The 25,184-nt window shown below is 43.1% G+C and overlaps 1 protein-coding gene across 2 annotated transcripts in view; it reads left to right on the top strand.

The window, feature by feature from the left end:
* Positions 1-1,598: 1,598 nt before the first annotated feature.
* The window catches only part of LOC124776346 (X-linked interleukin-1 receptor accessory protein-like 2), a 141,097-nt gene continuing 117,511 nt past the window's right edge, over positions 1,599-25,184 (top strand). For both annotated transcript variants that reach the window (XM_047251295.1, XM_047251296.1), the window contains exon 1: positions 1,599-1,872. In XM_047251295.1, coding sequence (XP_047107251.1) covers positions 1,652-1,872 — 221 coding nt within the window. In that variant the 5' untranslated portion in view covers positions 1,599-1,651. The remainder of the gene's footprint in view (positions 1,873-25,184) is intronic.

The following is a 25,184-nucleotide window of genomic DNA, read 5'->3' on the forward strand; positions in this document are numbered from 1 at the left end:
TCTCTTCTGAAAAGCACGTTGCAAGGCATCTCAGATATACTCAATAATGTTCATGTCTCGGATGTTTGGTGGGCAGCGGAAGTGTTTGAACTCAGAAGAGTGTTCCTGGAGCCGTAACAATTCTGGGCAATTGTCTTGCTGGAATTTCCCAGAGGACATTAATGGATGCAGGTGATCAGAAATCATGCTTACGTATGTGTTACCTGTCAGAGTAGTATCTAGATGCATCAGGGATCCCATATCACTCTAATTGCACACGCCCCACACCATTGCAGAGCCTCCACAAGCTTGAACAATCCCCTGCTGATGGAGGGTCCATGGATTCATGAGGTTGTCCGTATACCCACACATGTCCATCCGCTCGAAACAATTTGAAACGAGACTCGTCCGACCAAGCAACTTGTTTCCATTCATCAACGGTCCAATGTCGGTGTTGACGGGCCCAGGCGAGACGTAAAGCTTTGTCTCGTGCAGTCATCAAGGGTACAAGAGTGGGCCCTCAGCTCTGAAAGCCCATATCGATGATGTTTCGCTGAATAGTTTGCACGCTGACCCTTGTTGATGGCCCGCATTCAAATCTGAAGCAATTTGCAGAAGGGTTGGACTTCTGTCGCGTTGAACGTTTATCTTCAGTTGTCGTTGGTCCTTTTCTTGCAGCATATTTTTCCAGCCTCAGCGATGTCGGAGATTTGATGTTTTATCGGATTCCTGATATTCACGGTACAGTCCTGAAATGGTTGTACGGGAAAATCTCCACTTCGTCGCTACCTCGGAGATGCTGTGTCCCATCGCTCGTACGCCGGCTGTTACACCACGTTCAAACTCAAAAATGGTTCAAATGGCTCTAAGGACTATGGAACATAACATCTGAGGTCATCAGTCCCTAGAACCACTTAAACCTAACTAACCTAAGAACATGACACACAACCATGCCCGAGGCAGGATTCGAACCTGCGACCGTAGCAGCAGCGCGGTTCCAGACTGAAGCGCCTAGAGCCGCTCGGCCACAGTAGCCGGCCGTTCAAACTCACTTAAATCTTGATAACCTGCCATTGTAGCAGCAGTAACCAATCTAACAACTGCGCCAGACACTTGTATTTTATAGGCATTGCCGGCCGCAGCGCCGTATTCTGCCTGTTTCATCCCTGTGACTCAATACGCATGCCTTTAGCAGTTTTTTTTAGCGCTTCAGTGCAGTTTGAGAGAGACGCGCCGGCCGCGGTGGCCGTGCGGTTCTAGGCGCTTCAGTCTGGAACCGAGCGACCGTTACGGTCGCAGGTTCGAATCCTGCCTCGGGCATGGATCTGTGTGATGTCCTTAGGCTAGTTAGGTTTAAGTGGTTCTAAGTTCTAGGGGACTGATGACCTCAGATGTTAAGCCCCATAGTGCTCAGAGCCATTTGAACCATTTTTTGAGAGAGACGCGGAATTTGACGAACTGTTTGTCTGTTTACGAGCGCTTTAAAGAGACACAGCCGTTGACCAGTTCATGACTTGTCAAGTGACGCCGCTTGTTGCACTCCTCTCATATCTGCCTGAAGATTATGAGACATAGGCCGCGGCAGCCGGTAGTTACGCAGTGGGCAGCGACGGGGCAGGGAGGCTAGCAGGAAGTGCGCTTAGCGACTCGGCCAGTAGCTGCCAGGCCTCTCATGCGGCACAAGGAGCCCACCCTGGCGCTGCTGCTGCTGCTGCTGCTTGGCTTCGGGGCGCTGGCGCTGGCGTCTCGCCTCGGCAGCTTCTGCGAGCACCTCATCGCCCCAGGCCCCAGTCCGCCAACCATCAGCACGGAGCTCAACAGCGTAGACACCGCGTACCTGACCAAGTACAAGTCGCTGCACTGCTGCGCCAGGGACTATGACACCATCGAGTGGTAAGCGCCGACTGTCAAGCCTCATTTAGACCGGAGCGAATGGAAGCAAACGCGAGCAAACGAGCATTCGTCGACAATTTGCTAGGGTTCACTATCATACGCTTGTAGCCGCGAACAGGCGTCGCCACTGGAGGAAATACGAGAGAACGAGTATGACGTGCCAGCCCTACGAACGCTGCGTTGTTGCTCTTCTGGCGCTAATGGTCGCCACACGGAAAGAAAACAATGCGAAACTTCGTGAGTCAGATGGAGGTTGGTCTGCAAGACGAGCACGCTGTTTTTGACGGAACAACCAAACTGGAGTGGGAAAAGAAGAATGTAACCTGAAACATGGTGCGCTTCACAGATGTCTTCGTTAGGATTGTTCCAAAACCTGGTACATATATCGGTTGATGCTTTTTGCTGGCTTCTCACTACAGTAGAGGAGGAAATATGAAAGTAGAACACTGACGACTGACGAGTAACCTGAGAAAAGTCGAGAATTTATGCTCTGGTTAGCAGCAACTGGAAATGTTTAGTTTGGCAACTGTTTCGCATTTAAAACCTGGCTTCTTATTATAATTGAAGGGGAAGTTTAAAAGCTCCGCCACTTCCCCTACCTTCCGCTCAAACGCCTTAAGTCACTATTAGCAATGCCAGCTCGGCACGCACTGCTTGGCTCCTCGACTGGCTAAGTCCAGTTCAAGGTCACGCTGCTACTAGTGCCAGAGTGCATAAGTGATTTTGTTTGTTTGTTTGTTTGAAACATGGGAGAGATAAGGAAAGGAGACAGGGAATTTTTATTGTCTATAATATAACATACAGTCACCAGTAATCTTTATTTTACAATTATTGTTCCCTACTTTGGCCCATGTAAACAGATACTCGTCTGCATTGTGCTTCTTCTTTTTTTCTTGTGGACAAAGTAAACTGCTTGTCTGGCACCAAAGTACCATAGGGAACCCTTGCGAGTAGACCAGTACTCTCAGCTATACTCCATGTTTCCAAGCCAAAATGTTTGCATCATGGAAAGCCTCAAGGTCTCCATAATCAGCATGGTTACCCCGTACAACAGCCAAGGTCAGCCATGTACTGCCTCCAAAAACGAGCTTCGACATCACACGTGAACTGCATTCGTAGCCCACGAAAAACATTTGGACCAGCCATAAGCTGCTGCTTATCGAATTGACCAGCCAAGTCAATCTCTATTGCTCTCAATGACTTGTATACCGGAACGACGATGATATCCACGTTTCACAGGCATTGCCGAGGCACATCAACAACATCTAAACTTTCAATTAAAAATTCCGGACTGTTAATCCCTAGTCGATACATAAAACTGCTTCCAGAACTTGAGGTATCACCGAGTATATAGGCGGTGTAGAGGGCACTACAGTCCATCCTATGATGTCGGCTACGACCTTAATGCCAACACACTCGGTGTAACGTTGACATCCAAATTTTATCTAATGTAACAGCTTCCTCTTTACTGTTACAATTATTGTGATGTTTATAAATCTCAGTAGCTTCCCTATACATGCGAACTTGATGGTTGGTTGATTTGTGGGAGGGGACCAAACTGCGAGGTCATCGATTCCATCGGATTAGAGAAGGATGAGGAGATTTAGGGAAATCTCAGAAAACCAAAATCAGGATGGCAGGACGCGGATTTGAACCGTCGTCCTCCCAAATGCGAATGCCGTGTGCTAACCACTGCGCCACCTTGCTCGGTCTGTAGTTGGAGTTTAAAATGGTAAGGGAAATTTTTATACCCGGGCGTTTTTAAGTGAAGTCGGTACATGCCGTGAAAGCCCACATTGTATGAACATCTAAAATAACAGTGATACGTCAGCCATGTACTTACAGCTACCGGACAATAGACAAGACGTAGCAGGTCTTTCTTATGCTACAAAAATGTTTATTCTGCACATGTGCGAAGTTTCAAACAAGTATGGCTGATGGCAGAACTGTAGTGAACCAACAAACTGGCGACGACGCAAGACACTCATTACGACAACGTGCTGTAATTGAATTTTTGATTGTAGAAAAAGAAACGGTGGTATACATCCATAAATGTTAACTCGAAAGTATATAGTACTGATGCGGTTGAAAAAAGTACTGTTGGCGATGGACAGAAAGAGTTAAAGCGTCAGTAAGTGCAGAAACTGTGATGTGCTCGGTCTCATTCATGACGTCAGCATCTGTCACAGCCAACACTGGGATCACAATTTGAAGATGACGAGAGCTAATACATGCAACGAAAACATGGCTACAAGCAGAGGACAAGAGCTTTTACCTACAGAGAAAACATGCTCTTGCACAATACCGACGTAAGGCCATAGAACTTGACGGAGACAATGCAGGAAAATAGTAAATGTAAAGGAGATGTTGACTAATATTGTCACCAAATTCCAGCTCTTAATAAAATACTTCCCGGTGGAGGTACAAGTCCTCCCTCGGGCATGGGTGTGCGTGTTTGTCCTTAGGATAATTTAAGTTAAGTAGTGTGTAAGCTTAGGGACTGATGACCTTAGCAGTTAAGTCCCATAAGATTTCACACACATTTGATTTTTTTAAGAAAGTATGTTTTCTGAGAAGAGGGGCATTATTTATTGAAAAACATTCGTACATAATTTAAGTAGTGTGTAAGCTTAGGGACTGATGACCTTAGCAGTTAAGTCCCATAAGATTTCACACGCATTTGATTTTTTTAAAGAAAATATGTTTTCTGAGAAGTGGGGCATTATTTATTGAAAGACGTTCGTACATACTCGCACATTTACTTTCAAGGAAATTTATTGTGCTGTTCCTTTTTAAGAAAAACAAATACAAGGCTTGTGCTTACACACTTACCTTACGGTAACAGCTAATGTAGGTATTTATCGTCGTTGTTCTGTAACACCACATTTCAAAAGCTTCTATTCTCTTCTTGTCTGAATTCCTTACCATCCATGCTCTAGAAAAATACCTTCAGAAAAGATTTCCTAGCACTTAAATTTATATTGGTTGTTAATAACTACTGCAGTCTGATTCCTGTACAAGTTATAAACGATCTTTCACTCCCTACATTTTATACCTGTTTCCTTCAGAATTTCAAAGAGTGCATCCAAGCACCATTGTCGAGAGCTGTCACCAAATCTACAAATGCTGTAAGCGTAGGTATGATTTTCTTTAACCTACCTTCCAAGATAAGTCGTACGGTCAGTATTGCTTCGTGTGTTCTTGAATTGCTCTGGAACCCAAAATGATCTTCTACCAGTTTTTCCATACCTCGATAAATAATTTGTTTCAATATTTTGCACCATGATGTATTAAACTGATGATTCGGTGCTATTCACACTTTGTCAGCACCTGCCTTCCTTAGAACTGGAATTATCACATTCGTCTTACGAGCGAGGGGATTTCACCCGTCTCATACACCTTGCACGCCAAGTGGAATAATTCTGTCACGGCTGGTTCTCACAAGCGTCTCAATAGTTGTGAGGGAATGTTGTCTACTGCCGGAGCCTTGTTTCTAATTGCGCCTTTCAGTGCTCTGTGAAATTCTTCTCGCTGTATCTTGTCTCCTGTCTCATCCTCATCTACTTCCTCTTCTCTTTCTACGATACTGCCATCAACAGTGCCTCTATATACCCTTCCCATATTTCAGCCTGCACCTCAGTAGATACAGGAAAGCGAGGCGAAACCGCGATAAGTGACCAGGAAATGGCGGACAGCAGTGCCCGCCCCAACGTTGCACACTGTTCAACAGGCGCTAAGGCTTGACAGGCAATGAAGTCGACGCTGTTATAGCCCTGCTACAGATAGCACCTTTGTTGCATTATTTACCTGTGATGCAGGTCTCGGATAGTTATTTAGGATTTTTAGGCCTTGAGAATACCGAGAGAGAGAGAGAGAGAGAGAAACTTTACATCTATCATTGAGTGTGAATATCTGCCACTCACAGTTTTTTTTTCGCTTTCCCATGCAATAAAATACTGCATCAGAGCAAATAGTGAGTTTTATATACACTATCGGATCAAAAATATTCGGACACCTACTTGAAGACATTGATATTGATTGTCTCCATGTTTCGCTTTTACGACAGCTTGAGTGGGGACAGTTTCAGCGAGTTGTCTGAATGGCTGTAGGGGAATGGTAGCCCATTATCCCTCAAATTCCGAAACCGCAGAAGATAGTGATGACGGACACTGAGGTCTGGAGCGAAGTCGACGTTCTAACTCATTCCGGAGGAGTACCTTTGGGTTCCAGTTGGAACTCAGGGTGGGCCAGTCGATTTCAGGAAAGGTGTTGTTCACAAAACATTGCCTCATACATGCTGCTTTATGACAGGGTGCATTGTCATGCCCATGCAAACAATCGTCTGTCTCCAAACTGTACCTCTGCTGTACACAGGACACAAAACCGTAAAATGTCCACATATCCTTCCACATTTAGATTTTTCTTCAGCTAAACAAGGACCGTGAAGGTGCCTCCATACTATAACACTACCTCCTCCATACTTGAGTGTTGACACATATGGCAGGGAAGGTTTCCAGGCATTTCTTAAACATAGATACTTCTATTGGGTTGCCACAAGATATAGGATAATTCATCACTCCATATTACATGTTTCGTAATCCACCATCTAGTAGCATTGCTCTTTGCACTACCTCAAGCGTCACTTAGCTTTGACTACGGAAATGCATGGTTTATGGCCTATTAGACCATTGTACTCCATTCTCTTTACCTCCCTACGTAGAGTAATTGCGCAAGCTTAACTGTTGACAGCTATCTGGAATTCATGATTCCTTCTGCGGATTTCATGTGATTTATTTCAAGCCCACTCCGCAATGCTCTGTGGTACCTGTTCACAGAGTAGCGGGGTGATGGGGGTTTGAGGACACGGCATCACACCGCCTCCACTGCCTGGAAATGACGGGAAATTTTGGCGGGAAATAGGGAAATTGGGCTAATTCCAATAACCTAACTCTCCCAACCCTCTCCCCACTCCTATGACGTCACCCAACCCCCACACCTCCTCTGATGCGACCTCTGGAAATGGTAGGAAGTGGTCAGTCTCTGTTCAACTGCTGAAGAGGAAAGTTAGGTTACTGCACTTTATTTATTTTTGATGGGAAACAGCAATTCTGTGCTCGGAAGGAAGGCAGAGACATGTGTCTTCAGCTTGACACAAGGGACCAGCTGAGCTAAGTCGCACTACATCCCCAAGAGAGTGCCATTGGCCTTCCCCTCCTCCCGCCTACCCCCAAACCTATGTCACTCCCCAACCACCACTCCTCCCCTGGAAATGACAGGAAACGGTCAGTCTGTGCTGCACTGCAGGAGGGGAAGTTTAGGTTAGAGTACTTTATTTATTTTTGATGGGAAAGTAGAGTACATTCGCTCCTAATTGCACATCTGAGTGCCTAAATTCGCAATACAGCTCTAAATTGACGATGTCCCACAGTTAGCGTTATCCTGCTGCACGAAAAATTCCGTATACCATTCGAAAGTAGGAGCAGGCAAACTCAGAATAAAGGACGCTCCATCCCCTACAAGTCGAAATACAAGTAAACCTCTATGTTCTATGTGTGAACTGGTGCAAAAAAGACTTGGTCTAAAATGACAACCCCCCTAAACCGATATACTGAAATTATAGAGTGTTAAAATAAAGCGATATCTGCAGTGTGTCGTACGTCCGACCTTTGTATCTGCACAGTGAGAGTACTAATGTGTGCAAACTTAACTTACCACTTAGCGCACAAATGGACAAGACCTCTGAACTGTCCTCTCAAGCCCAGGATGTCAAACAAGCATTCTACATAAATATGGCCCTAGCCCTGTAAGGCAGCTAATATCAGGGGCGAATCGTAACAAAAATCGTTAGAAATGCTCCTGTCAAGTACCTAGAACGCACGAATTAATAAAAGTGAAAGTGGACATACTGCCCATAAACCTGTACTTGAGTCTCATCTGTAGAACAGCACATCATTCTTTAGCAAATAATTCTGACGAATGTCAACAGAGTTTTTGTCTTTCCATTTATGTTTGATCCTTAACACCTCTGGGTCTTTGTTCTGTTCGTTTGAAATGTTTGAGAAAGCTGTTGTTATTTAGTTTTCAAAAGATATGTAATATATAAAAAAAATTAGTCTTCATCTGCGAACTTCTTGTTACTTGGGGTTGCATCTTGTGGACACCGGGAAAGAAAATCTGCTGAGGTGTTTGCCGGCCCTGGTATATGTTTCACATAGAAATCATACTCTTGCAAGACAAAAATCCACCTTGCTAGCTTATCATGTGTCAACTTTGCTGTGAGTAAAATCTCAAGAGCTTTATGATCTGTGTATACAATAGTTTTCCTTCCAAACAAAAAATACCTAAACTTTTGGAAACTCCAGACTACCGCTAAAGCTTCCAGCTCTGTAATGGAATAATTCCTCTCACTTTTGGATAACACACGACTGGCAAATGCAATGGTCTTATGCGTCATCTGTCCATCTTGTTCGTAGCATTATAATAATACTACGCCTAACCCAGTCTTGGCGCTGTCCATTGCCATACAAAAATCTTCCGTAAGATCTGGGTGTGACAGTATCGGTGCTTCCGCTAACGCCTTTTTCAACTTCTGAAATTCTTGTTTTGCAGTATCATCCCATATACATGGAGTGTTTTTACCGGTTAAAATGCATAATCGGGGTGTAGCTAGAGTGTCTATACATATGAACCTTTTAAAAAGCGTTACGAGTCCCAGTAAGCCTCTGAGTGCCTTCCTACTATATGGTGTTACGAAATTTCTTATTGCCCCTAGTTTTTCTGGGTTCAGTTTCATTCCCTGTGCAGATGTGACATGTCCTAGGAAGTCTATGTGTTGTGTTCCAAATTTCGATTTTTCCAAGTTTACTGCTACCCCATGTTCTTTAAGTGTTTTCAGTAAGGTATACAGAATTTCATTATGTTTTTCCGATGATGGCTATGCTATGAGGATGTCATTCATATAACATGTCAGTCGCTCCTGTAGCTCCTTAGGTAGAATACTTCCCAGACCTCGAATAAAAGCTGCAGATGAAATGTTTAATTAGAAGTGGACTCTTTTAAACCTTTAACACCTTCCAAAAGCAGTAAATGCAATATATTATCAGCATTCAGGAGCTAATTCAATTTGCTAAAAGCTATATCATAAATCTAGTGATGAAAATAATTTTACATTATGAAACTTTCGGAGAAAGTCTTCTATTCTCTCAGGATGATCTGTTTCTGGAACTATGATTGTGTTAATTTGTCTGGAATCTAACACCAAATGTAGCATTCCATCCTTTTCTTCCACAACACATAACGGGCTGTTATAAGCTGACAGCACCTCTTCAGTGACACTATCTGGTTTCCTCTTATTTAACTACAAGAATACAGCACGTCGGTAACTCAATGGGATGTTATACGGAGCTACACTGGAAGGCTTATTGTCTTTAACCTCGAATCTGTATTGTAGATCTTTAATTGCTCCAGGTTTCGGTTCAAATAAAAACGCATGCTTGTGTAATATTGTATCTAATTCCAACCTCTGCTGATCTGTTAACCCCTCTAGACTTCGTATTTTTTTGATCTCTGTGTAAATGTCTTGAACTGTTCCCAAATCCATAGGCACTGGTTCGTTCATCCATAGATATTGCGGAATATTCTGACAACCAATATCTCCATCTACTTGCATTTGTAACTGTGTATAATTTCCACACATTTATTCATGTCTCAGGTTCTCCTCGAATTTCAAGGTGATTTCTCCTAACGTGACACTTCCTCTGCCCCATATCCAACACAGCTTTATGTTGATTGAGGAAGTCAGCTCTGATAATCATATCGACTGATATCTTTGGTACTATGACAAAATTCGTTTCTATTACATGACCCTGGCTGTCAAATGCAACTTTTCTCTGTCTTATGATGTTCGACGAACGTCCCATAATTGGTCCATGTACTTTGTCCTTTCGTGTTTTTAACACTAATAAGTCATTGTCGCAATTGCAACGGTTGAATAACGGCTCTGCTATCACCGTTAATACACTCCCACTATCAACTTTTGTGTTAACGACTGTTACACGAAGTATCGGGCTTATCTCTAAAGTACTCTCATCTTCGACTTCCTCCATTAATATGTCCTCAATTACTTCATAATTTAACCAATGTATGTGTTTTTGTTCTGTCACAACTGGATGTTTATGGACATCCATAGCTGCGTCATTTTCCATTAACATTTGATGGTCTTTATCGAGAGTTTGGGGAGAAGTACTTCCCTTTTTTAAATTGTCCAATTTTAGTCTCGCTGCTTCTAGATCAGCTTCTAAAGTAACCATTCTATATCTTAAATCCTCATTTTCACTCATTGCTACTTCCTTTAAATTTGTTTCCGCGTCACACATCTGTGTAATCTGATTTAATTTGGATTTTAGAGCCTGGCAAGTATTCTGTAAGTGTGAAAGTACTTCACTCTTAGATTCTGGGGAGTCAGATTCTACGTTAAGTGTATCTGTCTGTACTCGCACCCTAATTCAACTCGTTATCATATTTGCTATCTGCCAGTTGAGAGTTGCAGATTCAAATTTTCAGGTTACAGTAGGATATGTATTACCCTGCTGAAAATCATTTTCCGTCTGTGCACAATAAAACATCTGCACCATATACATTAATGCTTCGTCATAATCAAATGGTTCATTACTAGGTAATGCTGGGAGTTCATCCTCATCGTAAGTGTCAACCCAGCCTATCTCGTCCCAACACTTCAGTTGCGACTTCCTCCCAATTTGTAGTATCTGTGTGGATACCCTTTATGATCTTTCTGTCGTTCCTGTTCCCAGTTCCGACTCTTGTACGCCACACCTTAACCTATTTATTGCAGAGGACGCCTTGTCATCCCTTTCTGCAGAAAGTGTGTTATCTGCTTGAACTCCAGCAATACCTAACGTCAGTCAATCCTCACGTTCCCCAGGATTCGGTGGTCGTAATTCAACCTCCATCTGTGGTTCGTTTCTCCGGTAATTACCCAAAGTATTTGCCTATGTCTGCGTTCTCGCACCACCTCCCCATCTGCTTTCTCTGCATGGACATGTAGACCGCTGACTAAGTCAGTCTGTCGGTTATCTCGAGTTCTCCAGTTTCCATTCCTGTTTTCGTCTATATTCCGCCTGTTCCAACCACTATTAAAACCATTACTCTGTGCTCTAGTGTTTCCATTACTCCCATTTCCGTAATTATTCCCATTTCTTCCAAAATTCAATCGCAATACTGGCCTACCATCGCTACCATTATTGTTATTCTCCTTACTATTACGTGTTCTTTCAGAAATCTCTGTCCTGAATCGCGACGTCTTTGAGCCTCGTTTTCACACATGGACTCTACTTCTCTCCAAACACCTTTGAAAGTTTCTACATTATCGCCCCCACGTCCTATCAAGGCTTGTTGATACTTCATACGTTTTGCATATTTGAATCAATTCTCCGTCGCTATATGGGTTATCTAAGTAACGGTTCCTTTTAGCCATATTCTCAAAGAATTTGACTGCTGTTTTCTCACGCAAATTTTCGAATGAGATGTTTTGTAATAATCCATATTTTATTCTCATTTGAGCCTCAGGAGACCAATATCTTGCTATAAAGGCAGCTCTAAACGAATCATACGAATCGCAGGTTTCTGCTATTTTCTGCATACTTTCAGCAACGCCTCCCTCCATATGTGCGCAAAAAAAATCTAACTTATGTTTCAATGGCCAATGTGTCGGTATTCCTACTTTAAATTGGTCAATAAATGTGCGGCGGTGGAGAATACTTGCATCTTCCTTATAAAGCTGGTAATTCTGCATTGTAAGAAAGTGGTTATCATCAAAACCTCTCGCTTCTCTCTGTAATGTACCTACTGGGTTTTGAAGACTGGAATTCTATCCTTGGTTTGCGTCAAATCTACGCAAACGTGTGCAACTTGGTTAATTCTCTGACATTTCTGCAGTAGAATCACTTGCAGGTCTCAGTGCGCAATATGCGTGCATAGCGCCCTCTACCGGTTCTGTATCTTGACGTGCAAGCAAATCTGGCTCGTTAGACGAAGTACTGTAATCCGTCGGTATTCGTCCTACAGGTGTTGTGACGTTGCATAACGCGTCACTATGGTTTGATCAGCGTATGTCACACTTTTGTGCTTGAGGTACTGAACCTTGCTGCAAACCACGCTCTTGCATTCCCGATTGACCTGTTATTCTTTCGTGAACAAGTGGTCGCAATCCAAACTGTTCCCTACAGTTACCGTGATGTTCTGGCACACGCTGGTTTGGACTAATTTCCCGTTCGCGGTTTGCGGTTTCGGACTGGCATCCACATGTGCTTTTCCGTCTTACGTCAAACGTAATTTCGCGTGCACTTTCTGTCGTATTATCAGCAACTGTTGATTTTGCAGTATTTACAGTAGTACCTACCGACACTAAAGTGGAATCTGTCGTCGTCAGCGATTCCTCCCTAACGCTGTCAACGTCACCACGACTTTCGATCGAACACAAAATTTCCGTTCTCAGCCGTTGAAATTGGTATTCGTTTTTTTCTTGCATTTTTAAAAATACGAGCATCGAATTTCTTTAGTGCTGCATTTGTCGTTCTCTTGTGAGACGTCGTCTCAGCAATAACATGTTTCGCCTTCGTCGTCGCTTTGATGGCAAAAGCTTCGACCCTCCTGTCAAGTACGTAGATTGCATGAAATAATAAATGCGAAAGCTTGGGGTCTATTCTAGAAAGACAAAACAGCTATTCCCTTTTTTATTCTACATATAATTTATCAGCTGCTGTTCCTTCAGGGGTCAAGTGATAAACAACAATCATGTTCAATTGCTTTTGATAGTCAATAACAAAATATTTCATTGCTGGACATATTGAAATGACAATTATTAAAATCGTTATCTCTACAAGTGAAAATTTTTTTAACACAGGAAAGAATAAATATTGAAAATTTCATCAGCTCATTTAAATCTACGTCATCGTAGCTGCTCAATGCACCGAGTTGGAGAATAAATTTACTTTTTGAACCAATGAAAACACACTCATGTACTCAATGGGAGGGTAGGTTAGTATCCTGGCTTTTGATATTCAGTGGTCAAAGTATATGCAAGTTGGAGTTAGCAAAGTGTAGACTCAACATTTACTGTGGCCTAATGCATGGTGGTATTTGACCAAGCGGAATCTGCTAAAGCATACTCTCCGTGTTGGATCTGAAATGCTAATTCCCTACTCTGGCCTTGATTGAATTCACTCAGTCGCAACTTTTCTGCTTTCTGTAGAACGCTAATCTTTCCCTAGTCGAAATAATGGTTACTGCACATTTGTTATGGGTTGGAGCGATGTACACAATTACTTTGCCCAAATAAATTCCCACAGGAATATTTAACTACCACTTTGCTATATGTCGCCATGATACGTGAAGCGTATTTTCCTCTCTTCACAGAAAGCAAATTCTCAACGCCTACACTTATTTCCACACTCTTGTGTGGTCTGCCGCAGGGCAAGAGAGATAGAGAGAGAGGGAGAGAGAGAAAGAGAGAGAGAACCTTAATTTTAGGTCTCGAAATGCTTTTATAAAATGGGATATCCCCACCGTGTCGCATCCTCATTGCCAAGCATGGCTTCAGCCAATCACCATCTCGCTAGAGGTGAAGATACATTTTTATTTTTCTTTCTGGCTCGCGGCATAGCCCTGTTAATGAAGGTCCTGGCCTTATTTACACTAAAAGGAATAATGTATTGTTATAGCCTTATCCCCTTCTACGATGAAGCTCGCCGTTCTATTGCTAATGGGAGTTTTATGGTATTATTAGACACCTGTTCGGATCGTCTCCAATATGAGTGACCCTTTAACATTTTTGTTTCATGCCACTGTCCATATAACGGTAGAGATTGTTTCATTAGTTTTCGGGTACATGATATAACTGCAACTACCTTTTGTTTATATAATGCAATTATTATTTTCTGAGGATCTTATACTGCATCGTACTGTCGTTATGGATAAAGTTCTTGTGTTGTTGTTGTGGTCTTCAGTCCTGAGACTGGTTTGATGCAGCTTTCCATGCTACTCTAACCTGTGCAAGCTTCTTCATCTCCCAGTACCTACTACAACCTACATCCTTCTGAATCTGCTTAGTGTATTCATCTCTTGGTCTCCCTCTACGATTTTTACCCTCCACGCTGGCCTCCGATACTAAATTGGTGATCCCTTGATGCCTCAGGACATGCCCTACCAACCGATCCCTTCTTCTGGTCAAGTTGTGCCACAAACTTCTCTTCTCTCCAATCCTTTTCAATACTTCCTCATTAGTTATGTGATCTACCCATCTAATCTTCAGCATTCTTCTGTAGCACCACATTTCGAAAGCTTCTATTCTCCTCTTGTCCAAACTATTTATCGTCCATGTTTCACTTCCATACATGGCTACACTCCATACAAATACTTTCAGAAATGACTTCCTGACACTTAAATCTATACTCGATGTTAACAAATTTCTCTTCTTCAGAAACGCTTTCCTTGCCATTGCCAGTCTACATTTTATATCCTCTCTACTTCGACCATCTTCAGTTATTTTGCTCCCCAAATAGCAAAACTCCTTTACTACTTTAAGTGTCTCATTTCCTAATCTAATTCCCTCAGCATCATCCGACTTAATTCGACTACATTCCATTATCCTCGTTTTGCTTTTGTTGATGTTCATCTTATATCCTCCTTTCAAGACGCTATCCATTCCGTTCAACTGCTCTTCCAAGTCCTTTGCTGTCTCTGACAGAATTACAATGTCATCGGCGAACCTCAAAGTTTTTATTTCTTCTCCATGGATTTAAATACCTACTCCGAATTTTTCTTTCGTTTCTGCTGTGTTGGCAGAAGAGCCAACACCGTGTTGCTAGAGGAGGCCGAAATGCACGCGTTTAATTACACTCAGACTGGCGTGAGGTCTGGAACAGTTAAGGTTATTAATAGTAGCAAATAAAATACGTAGTTGATGTAATAGTTAACTTTAATCCATAAGTGGTGTACATCGGTCTGACGGTACAGGCATCACAAGTTAAATATCTATTGATAATGGCGCCTTGCTAGGTCGTAGCAAATGACGTAGCTGAAGGCTATGCTAACTATCGTCTCGGCAAATGAGAGCGTATTTGTCAGTGAACCATTGCTATTAACGTCGGCTGTACAACTGGGGCGAGTGCTAGTAAGTCTCTCTAGACCTGCCGTGTGGTGGCGCTCGGTCTGCAATCACTGACAGTGGCGACACGCGGGTCCGACGTATACTAACGGACCGCGGCCGATTTAAAGGCTACCTCCTAGCAAGTGTGGTGTCTGGCGGTGACACCACAGTTTCCTTTACTGCTTGCTCAATATACAGATTGAATAACATCAGGGAGAGGCTACAACCCTGTCTTATTCCCTTCCCAACAACTGCTTCCCTTTCATGTCCCTCGACTCTTATAACTGCCATTTGGTTTCTGTACAAATTGTAAACAGCCTTTCGCTCCCTGTATTTTACCCCTGCCACCTTCAGAATTTGAAAGAGAGTATTCCAGTCAAAAAGTTCTTGTAAGGTCGGTTAAATCTGGACGCCTTACAAGTGTGTTAAAAAAATTGGAGTTCACACATACCAGTTAATGTTATGTTCATGACTTTCCTGAAATGCTGGGTAGGCTTAGTTTGTATTTGCTGCTGCATCAGAGATGTTAAGGCATTTATTTTTTATTTTCCTCACTTTTCGAAGCACAGTTCTACAATGGGAAAACCACACTGGTTTGTAAGCACAGATGGGAAAATCAGAATAAACACATATTTGAAGTTTCATGACATATTTCGAAACGCACAACAGATCGTGAAAAAAAAAGAAGACACATAAGAGATTGGAAGTCTAAAAGATTCTCATAGCATTCGAAGCACTGCCCTACAGACAAGAATAATGGCTGGAATTTTCGGTGAGTTTTCGATGCGCTACAGCTGCTGGTTTGGAGATCCTCTAATTCCACAATGATGGGTGAGGGACGCATGCCACCCGTCCAAACTAAAGGCGGCTGATCCCCTTGGACATGCCTTTGATCGCTCATACAAAGAAGATGTTATTTGACTCTCTGATGTAACGGAACTTTCTGTAGATCTCTTGTTCTGCTCCTGTCTTGTTCGAACCAGTGTCTAGAGACACATATCTCCCCCACCCTGACAAAAGATGTCTTGTGACTCTCTAACGTCATGGAACTTTCAGTAGATGCCTGTTTTTGCCCCTATTTTGTTCTAATCAATCTGTAGAGAGGCCTATGCTCCTCACAAACGATGCCTTGAGCTTGTCTGACATCATGGAATGCTCTTTAAATGGAGCAGCCTGATTGGATTTTATTGAATTTACCCGCCAAAATGCTGCTGATGTTGTGGGAGCACTATCCACCACTTTCTACAGATGGACAAATTACGAGAATATCAGCGGAAAACTATTTTTGTACAGTTCGAAAAAAATACAGCAGTCATATTGCACTGACAGTTAAACTCTGTGATTGGGGGACCCCCTGCGAACAGTAACCACTCTCTGAACTTGTGTAGGAGGGCTGGTCTGGTTCGTCCGACGCAAAGGCATCTGCTGACACTATTGTTTCCAGTCTGGCCTGCTAGCTGCCACGGTTTTAGCAACGAGTTGCGACCATCTCCAGATTCTGGGATTACAAAACCATTTACTTTCTAAGCTCTGTCGACGAGAAATGCTTCGTCATTAATTTACTGATCTTGGAACCGATATCAGCTGCAATATCCGAATTTACATGCCAAAACACGATGGTATTGCGAGACTTTTGTACTGAAATCATCGAGTACCATATGAAAATTTCCATAATTTCGTGTCCTTTCATATGGTTTGCTATAATATCACACTATTTATGCGGGTTCTCTCGATGTCAACAGCACAGGAGTATGCTACTGATCACCTGCACAGTATAATTCTAAAGACAGAGAGTGGAGATCATATATTTAGGGAGCCAAAACTATAGCGTGGGACGCGGTGCAAACCACTGAGTAACTAGAAACTTATCTTGTCTGCAAATATTGTTACGTGAAAACTCGAAACTAGAGGAAACTGGCAGTTCCATTCGTATTTTGTCTACGAGTACCGATGTCAATGGAATAATAGATTCCGGATCATGCTAGTATGTTACAAAGTAAACTATGGTTTTAGTACCCATCATCGTGTGTGTTTCTAATGTGTAGAGAACCAGAAAATATATCTTCACCGGCGTTTCACCGTCTCGATGCAAACAACACATGACAGTCGATGTTCTCTCAGCCAAATAAAGGCGGGAAATCTGTAAAATTACCTCACAGTCGATCAAGAGACTTCAGGAGCTCTCCCTTCAAGACAGAGAGAGAGAGAGACTTGTAACAATTTATCTCACTGTAGCCCCGACAAAGACGTGTGACGTCAATGTTCACACCACCTCACAGTTGAAAAAGACTCAAGAACAGGACGCTTCCTGAAAATCATTAAACGTATTTCTTGGAAAGGCTATCCCCCCTAAAATAACAGCGATGTGCTTTCATATGTTCTGGATGTTCTGGCACTGTCTGAAGGTGCTCCTCAGGTAAGTAAAATCAGGCTCATGTACGAAAAATATTATGTTGGTCAAAGCTACTCTGGTGCTTCTCACTGCTGATGCATCTATTCCTCCCTCTTACCTATACCTGCTGGAAACCTTTAGCACTGAAACATGGTCTCTTGTGCGTTTGCCCATTCGCCAGATTTAGTGTTACGCAGTAAATGAGTGTTGTTTCGTCTTAATATTTTCCAGAACAATTTCTCTGCATCGCTTCAGGTAGTGTGTTAGACTGGTCAAAGTTATTCTCTGTCGCTGTTCACTGCTGATACCTTCATACCTATTTCCGCCAGAAACTTTTATTGTCCATCGTTTGTTGGATTTAGTATCATGTGACCAATGTTCACAATACCACGTTCGAAAAAATTGGCGGGAATGCTGCATTGTTGTATAAAATAGTCCACATGAATATGACGACCGAGTTCACTCGAAAATCATTCCTAAGCGCTCCTACAGATCGTGTGCAAAGATTGCACAGTGAACACATGTAGAACTGCCCGACCCGAGTCCAAGACAGTGGCCGGTGAAGGTGATCTCAACTGCCTTGTGGGACACTATGTGGAGTCCTGTTATGAATTCATAAGAGTGACATGGTCCATTCTGCTGGATCCAAACACAAATATGCACTCAGCCTCATGTACATAGATGGATGAGATCAAACAGAAGCGGTCATTGGTCTAGAACAATATTATTCTTTCACAACATCTGTGTTTGTGTATGTGTGTGCGTGTGTGTGTGTGTGTGTGTGTGTGTGTGTGTGTGTGTGTGTCTGTGTGTGTGGTATGTAACCAGTGGTCCTCTCAATTCGTAAATAATGGACTCTTCGATCATTTTCATCGACAAAATCCTTCCTGATATACAGCTCTCTAACCTCTATGTCATAGAAGTCAGAACTATAGTCTATGTCATAAACTATATACTATTTCTGTGACTTACCAATTTTGAGCCATATTGCAAAGTTAGGCACTGTGCATGTAGATGTGTAATTAAGAGCAATCTTTACTTCAATTTCCCACCAAAAGTAAATAAAGTACACTAACCTAACTGTCCTCTCCTGCAGCGCAGCACAGACTGACTGTTTCCCCCATGTCCAGGGGAGGGGTCGCAGTGTGGGGGTGGGTGACATCATAGGAGTGGGGGAAGGGGTGGGGGAAGAGGGGAGAAGCCAATAGCGCCCTCTGGTGGATGTAGTGTGAACTAGATGAGCCGGTCCCTGCATGTCGAGACGAACGCATGTCTCTGCGTTAGTCTAAATTAAATACCCTGCCTTCCTCCCCAGCACAGAATTTCCATTTTCCACCAAAATAAATAAAGTGCAGTAACCTAACCGTCCTCTCTGGCAGCTGGACATCAGCTGATCGTTTCCCACCATTTCCAGGGGTGACATCATAGGAGGGGGGGGGGGGGCGTGAGTGAAATTATAGAGGCAGGGAGAGGGATGGAGGTTAGTGAAGGTAGCCTGACTGCCCTATTTCAAGCCAAAATTTCCTGCCATTTCCAGTGGGTGGAGGTGGTATGATGTCGTAGTGGTGCTGAAAACCCAGCCACCATTTTGAATAAATTATTTGTCCTTGTACCCCCAGTGCCCCACTACTCATGAGATCTGCCTGGTTTTTGGTTTAGTTATGGTTATTCCTTCGCATTTCCACTTCACAACCACATCACCAACAGTCTACTTTGTCTGAGATGTCGAAATGTCCCTGATGGATTTATTTATAAGGTGACATCAAATGATTAGTCCACATTTGAAGTCACTAAATTCTCCTAACCTACCTATATTGCTCAGATACTTTTGATCAGATAGTTTATTTGTTCAGCTAGTTAAAAAAGAAGCAGCAGTTTTTTGTCTTCTACTATTTTTCTGCTGTTTTTATCAACTATCTCATGCCAAGCATTTATATAACTTACTGATTTCACACATAACACCATCTGCTGTCCATCTAATTGAAAAGATATAAAAGTACAATATTCCCATTATTGTTAACATATTTAGATCCCTAAGTATAAATATTCTGATAAATTGTACAAAGAGATGGTGGTAAGGTATTTGAAGAATGTCATGTTTTACCACCAAGCACTGCTGAAAAAATTTCTTTATTGAACGACCAGTTTTTTTATTCACAAACAATCATCAGGTTCATAAAAACACTTATATCATGATGCTAGGCCATAAAGTCAAAGGCAACAAACAATAAATTCCAGGAATTCATGGACTTTATTATTTGATGCATATGAATTTATATCCTAATGTCTTAGTATGAACCAAAAAAATAAAAAAAATGTAAATGTGTATGAATTTCTAAGGGAGCAACCTGCTTAGGTTATCGGTCCCTAGAATTACACATTACTTAAACTAACTTATGCTAAGAACAACACACACACACACACACACACACACACACACACACGCATGCCCCAGGAAGGACTCAAACCTCCGGCAGCAGGAGCTGCACAGTCCGTGGCATGACACCTGAAACCACGCGGTCACTCTGTGGAGCGAAAAATATAAAAACTACTCTAGGCGCACCATATTTGCTTTCTTCACACTTTTATCATTGTTCTGTTGATTTACCATTTGATTGTTTGGTATATTTAGAAATAAATAAGAGAGCTTTTATGTGGCTTAGTGAGTGACAAAAGTACAATTACAACAGCATAAATTAATATTTTTTGAATTTCTTGAGTATATATCAAAACAAAATATAAATTTTATCTGCCATAAAAATTATAGTAGATTGATCTACTATCGTAACGATATTATGTTACATAGTACAATGAATGAAATTATGTGATATATACTAAAACTACTGCACTAATGCATATAATGTTTACTATCTTCTAAATTGAAATAAAACAACAATAAAATCGACATTATCATATATATTATATCAGGTGCGAAATGACATCGACATCATTATGATCATTACATACATCCTCTGACTTAAATTTTGAAATTATTTTAGTGCTTGGCTCGAATTGATGACATCTTTCATTCATCAAATTTTCCAGCACTCTAATTATGTAATCTGCTGAGCTTGTGTGCATTCTGTTTTTTCGATTTCTTTTTTACCACATTCATTATATAGACAATACTCTCGCCACACTATATAACACTCGAGAACGGCAGCCTCAAAACTCCCATCACAAGGCTGCTGGTAGTCGAGAATTTCTGCTCTGCAGCAGCATCTTCAAAGGCTGGTGCTTTGCACCAAAATGCCTCTGCTGTTCAATTAACGTTGTTCCATTGTTATTGTTGGAATGGGAGAACTCACCATTCATCCAAAGTGCTGTCAACATTGTCGGCTCCAAGCAATTCTTTAAAATTGGCCATTGTATCTCCTCACATTAGATCGAATTTGGTTAGTGGGTGAATCGGCTGAGAAACAGGACATTTTTTTTCTAAGAGTTGATACACACCATTCTTTGACAACTTTTAAATCGTTTTGTTCAGTACCAACTGTCGCTTCATTGAAACTAAATCCTACGTTGTTACATTCAGTACTTATCACATAATCCCTGAAATTGAACCCTGTCATTTCCTGTCTCTTTATATTATTTAATCGCTCTGGGGGAACGGAAATTGGCAGAGAGTTCAGCAGCAAACTGTGTAGTTCTGATAACAGCTTAGGAGGTTCAACGTTATCAGCCTGAAACATACGATTTGAGTCAGTGTTTGATTTTAGTGAGTGTTTCAAAATTAGAAGATATAATTCATTGGATTTTAATAAAAGTGTAAGACGTATTGTCCAGCAGTATGCCATCTTTCTTTATCATAGCCATTTTAAAGTGAAGCTCTAAAGCAACTGCAAAAAATGGCTCTGAGCACTATGGGACTCAACATCTTAGGTCATAAGTTCCCTAGAACTTAGGACTACTTAAACCTAACTAACCTAAGGACATCACACACACCCATGCCCGAGGCAGGATTCGAACCTGCGACCGTAGCAGTCCCGCGGTTCCGGACTGCAGCGCCAGAACCGCACGGCCACCGCGGCCGGCTAAAGCAACTGCAGTAAGCCACTTTTACCTACTGCCCACTTTTGTATCCCAATTTTCTAACCAGCCACTGTCTCCATAGTAATAGTGAGTTATAAAGCAGGAAAATAACTTTATAGAAATTACAAAGCAGAGCTACAGCGAGTTAAAGCATATAATAATAGTTACATACCAAATAGTTACTTTACGTCAGCTTTTTATAAAAACCATAAAAGTCAGAACGCCCTCTCGTGGGCAGTAACAACAAGGTTGACTACCATTGCTGTAAACCATCGTATTGGTCAAAAATTTTGGTAATGGCTACTGTGCGAGCCAGCCAGCACGTTCCTAACAACTTGCCTATTTTGAGCAGTTTCATCCTGGGCGCCAACGGCCTTGTCGCAATGGTAACACCGGTTCCCGTCACATCACCGATGTTAAGAGCTGTCGGGCTGGGCTAGCACTCGGATGGGTGACCATCCGGTCTGCCGAGCGCTGTTGGCGAGCGGGGTGCGCTCAGCCCTTGTGAGGCAAACTGAGGAGCTGCTTGATTGAGAATTAGCGACTCCGGTCTCGGAAACTGACATACGGCCGGGAGAGCGGTGTACTGACCACATGCCCCTCCATATCCGCATCCAGTGACGCCTATGGGCTGAGGCTGACTCGGCGACCAGTCGGTACTGTTGGGCCTTCATGGCCTGTTCGGGAGGATTTTAGTTTTAGTTTTTTTTCTTACTGGCCACTGTTTCATGCTGCAGGGAATTTGCCGCTTGGTACTGCATGAAAACAAGTTACGAACTTCTCTAACTATGTATTCGAAATGCGAAGATAACAGTTTGCAAGCGTTTTCTGCAACAAGCCGCAATGACTGTGACACACTTTTGACTACAGTAAAATGAGGCAGAGATTCTTTCAGAATGGAAGAGAGTGAATGATGCTCTCCTACAACACTGGCGCTCTCCCCACCTATATCTATCAACTCGTTTAAATCAAGGTCATCTACTGCTAGCTGCTTTTTAAATGCATTAGTGAAAGAGTCAGCATCACCACCTTCTATTGCCAGTATTCTACAGAAAATTGCTATGATATTTTTCCTATTTTGGCTAAAATAACGCACTATAATGTACAACATTTTCTTAGTGTCAATGGTTTAAAATGGTTCAAATGGCTCTAAGCACTATGGGACTTAACATCTGAGGTCATCAGTCCCCTAGACTTAGAACTACTTAAACCTAACTAACCTAAGGACATCACACACATCTATGCCCGAGGCAGGATTCGAACCTGCGACCGTAGCTGCAGCGCGGTTCCGGACTGAAGCTCCTAGAACCGCTCGGCCACAGCGGCCAGGAGTGTCAATGGACGTATTGCTATCTGCTATCTATTATCACCGAATAAGGACTCTTGCCAATTACGTCGTTTACACGGGGCTCCAAACACCGGATTTCGTAAACCAGTTTCCCAATATCGCTTCTGGCGGTCATGTAAACACTTCAAAATCTATTCTGGAAGTCCGCTTCTGGTTGCCGGTTTTCCAATTCCTCAATCGATTTTCGCTCCCATATTAACGCATCCGGTTTTGAAACGTGCTTGGGGTGTCCGATTTCATCTTGTTTTTAAACATTTTCAGTTAATATGGACGGAATGGCTCTTTGTACAGTGAAGGTTAAGTAGAAATACTAGACTGAAGATATTTACGACTCGTCTACTGGAAGAGAAATAGCGATTGTGCTCACTAAATCATGTACACTCCTGGAAATGGAAAAAAGAACACATTGACACCGGTGTGTCAGACCCACCATACTTGCTCCGGACACTGCGAGAGGGCTGTACAAGCAATGATCACACGCACGGCACAGCGGACACACCAGGAACCGCGGTGTTGGCCGTCGAATGGCGCTAGCTGCGCAGCATTTGTGCACCGCCGCCGTCAGTGTCAGCCAGTTTGCCGTGGCATACGGAGCTCCATCGCAGTCTTTAACACTGGTAGCATGCCGCGACAGCGTGGACGTGAACCGTATGTGCAGTTGACGGACTTTGAGCGAGGGCGTATAGTGGGCATGCGGGAGGCCGGGTGGACGTACCGCCGAATTGCTCAACACGTGGGGCTTGAGGTCTCCACAGTACATCGATGTTGTCGCCAGTGGTCGGCGGAAGGTGCACGTGCCCGTCGACCTGGGACCGGACCGCAGCGACGCACGGATGCACGCCAAGATCGTAGGATCCTACGCAGTGCCGTAGGGGACCGCACCGCCACTTCCCAGCAAATTAGGGACACTGTTGCTCCTGGGGTATCGGCGAGGACCATTCGCAACCGTATCCATGAAGCTGGGCTACGGTCCCGCACACCGTTAGGCCGTCTTCCGCTCACGCCCCAACATCGTGCAGCCTGCCTCCAGTGGTGTCGCGACAGGCGTGAATGGAGGGACGAATGGAGACGTGTCGTCTTCAGCGATGAGAGTCGCTTCTGCCTTGGTGCCAATGATGGTCGTATGCGTGTTTGGCGCCGTGCAGGTGAGCGCCACAATCAGGACTGCATACGACCGAGCCACACAGGGCCAACACCCGGCATCATGGTGTGGGGAGCGATCTCCTACACTGGCCGTACACCACTGGTGATCGTCGAGGGGACACTGAATAGTGCACGGTACATCCAAACCGTCATCGAACCCATCGTTCTACCATTCCTAGACCGGCAAGGGAACTTGCTGTTCCAACAGGACAATGCACGTCCGCATGTATCCCGTGCCACCCAACGTGCTCTAGAAGGTGTAAGTCAACTACCCTGGCCAGCAAGATCTCCGGATCTGTCCCCCATTGAGCATGTTTGGGACTGGATGAAGCGTCGTCTCACGCGGTCTGCACGTCCAGCACGAACGCTGGTCCAACTGAGGCGCCAGGTGGAAATGGCATGGCAAGCCGTTCCACAGGACTACATCCAGCATCTCTACGATCGTCTCCATGGGAGAATAGCAGCCTGCATTGCTGCGAAAGGTGGATACGCACTGTACTAGTGCCGACATTGTGCATGCTCTGTTGCCTGTGTCTATGTGCCTGTGGCTCTGTCAGTGTGATCATGTGATGTATCTGACCCCAGGAATGTGTCAATAAAGTGTCCCCTTCCTGGGACAATGAATTCACGGTGTTCTTATTTCAATTTCCAGGAGTGTAACATGTAACTGTCATAGTGTACAGTTACAGTTACACATCTTCTGACTTGCACTCATCCACAGTATAAATGTGAACTGATATATCACGGTTCAATGTCTCAAATTTATGAATGTCCTGGAGTTCTATTTGGAAGTCGATACCATCAAAATTATAAAAACCACAGTATAAATGTGAACTGATATATCACGATATAATGTCTCAAATTTATGAATGTTCTGGAATTCTATTTGGAAGTCGGTACCATCAAAATTATAAAAACCGCAAACATCAAGATTATGACGATATCGAGATGAGCATTTGGATGCAATTTATAATTTCTCTCGCAAGCCAGGAGTGACCACACAAAGCAATACTGATCACCTTACACTGATATTAATACATGTCTTCTTATTACCAATATCATCAGAGAGTTTGATGTAGCTGGACCCGCCATGGATTGTATCATGGACATTGGTATTGATGTTGAGGTGTATTACTTAGCTGAATGCCTTACCAGAGCCTCTAACTTCATCTTGTCTCGTATAGCACTCAAGGGAACATCTTCAAACCATGCAGCGATTGAGGCGCTGTGTG

This window comes from Schistocerca piceifrons, chromosome 2, assembly GCF_021461385.2.
Source record: "Schistocerca piceifrons isolate TAMUIC-IGC-003096 chromosome 2, iqSchPice1.1, whole genome shotgun sequence".
In the NCBI taxonomy this organism is placed as follows: Eukaryota; Metazoa; Arthropoda; class Insecta; order Orthoptera; family Acrididae; genus Schistocerca; species Schistocerca piceifrons.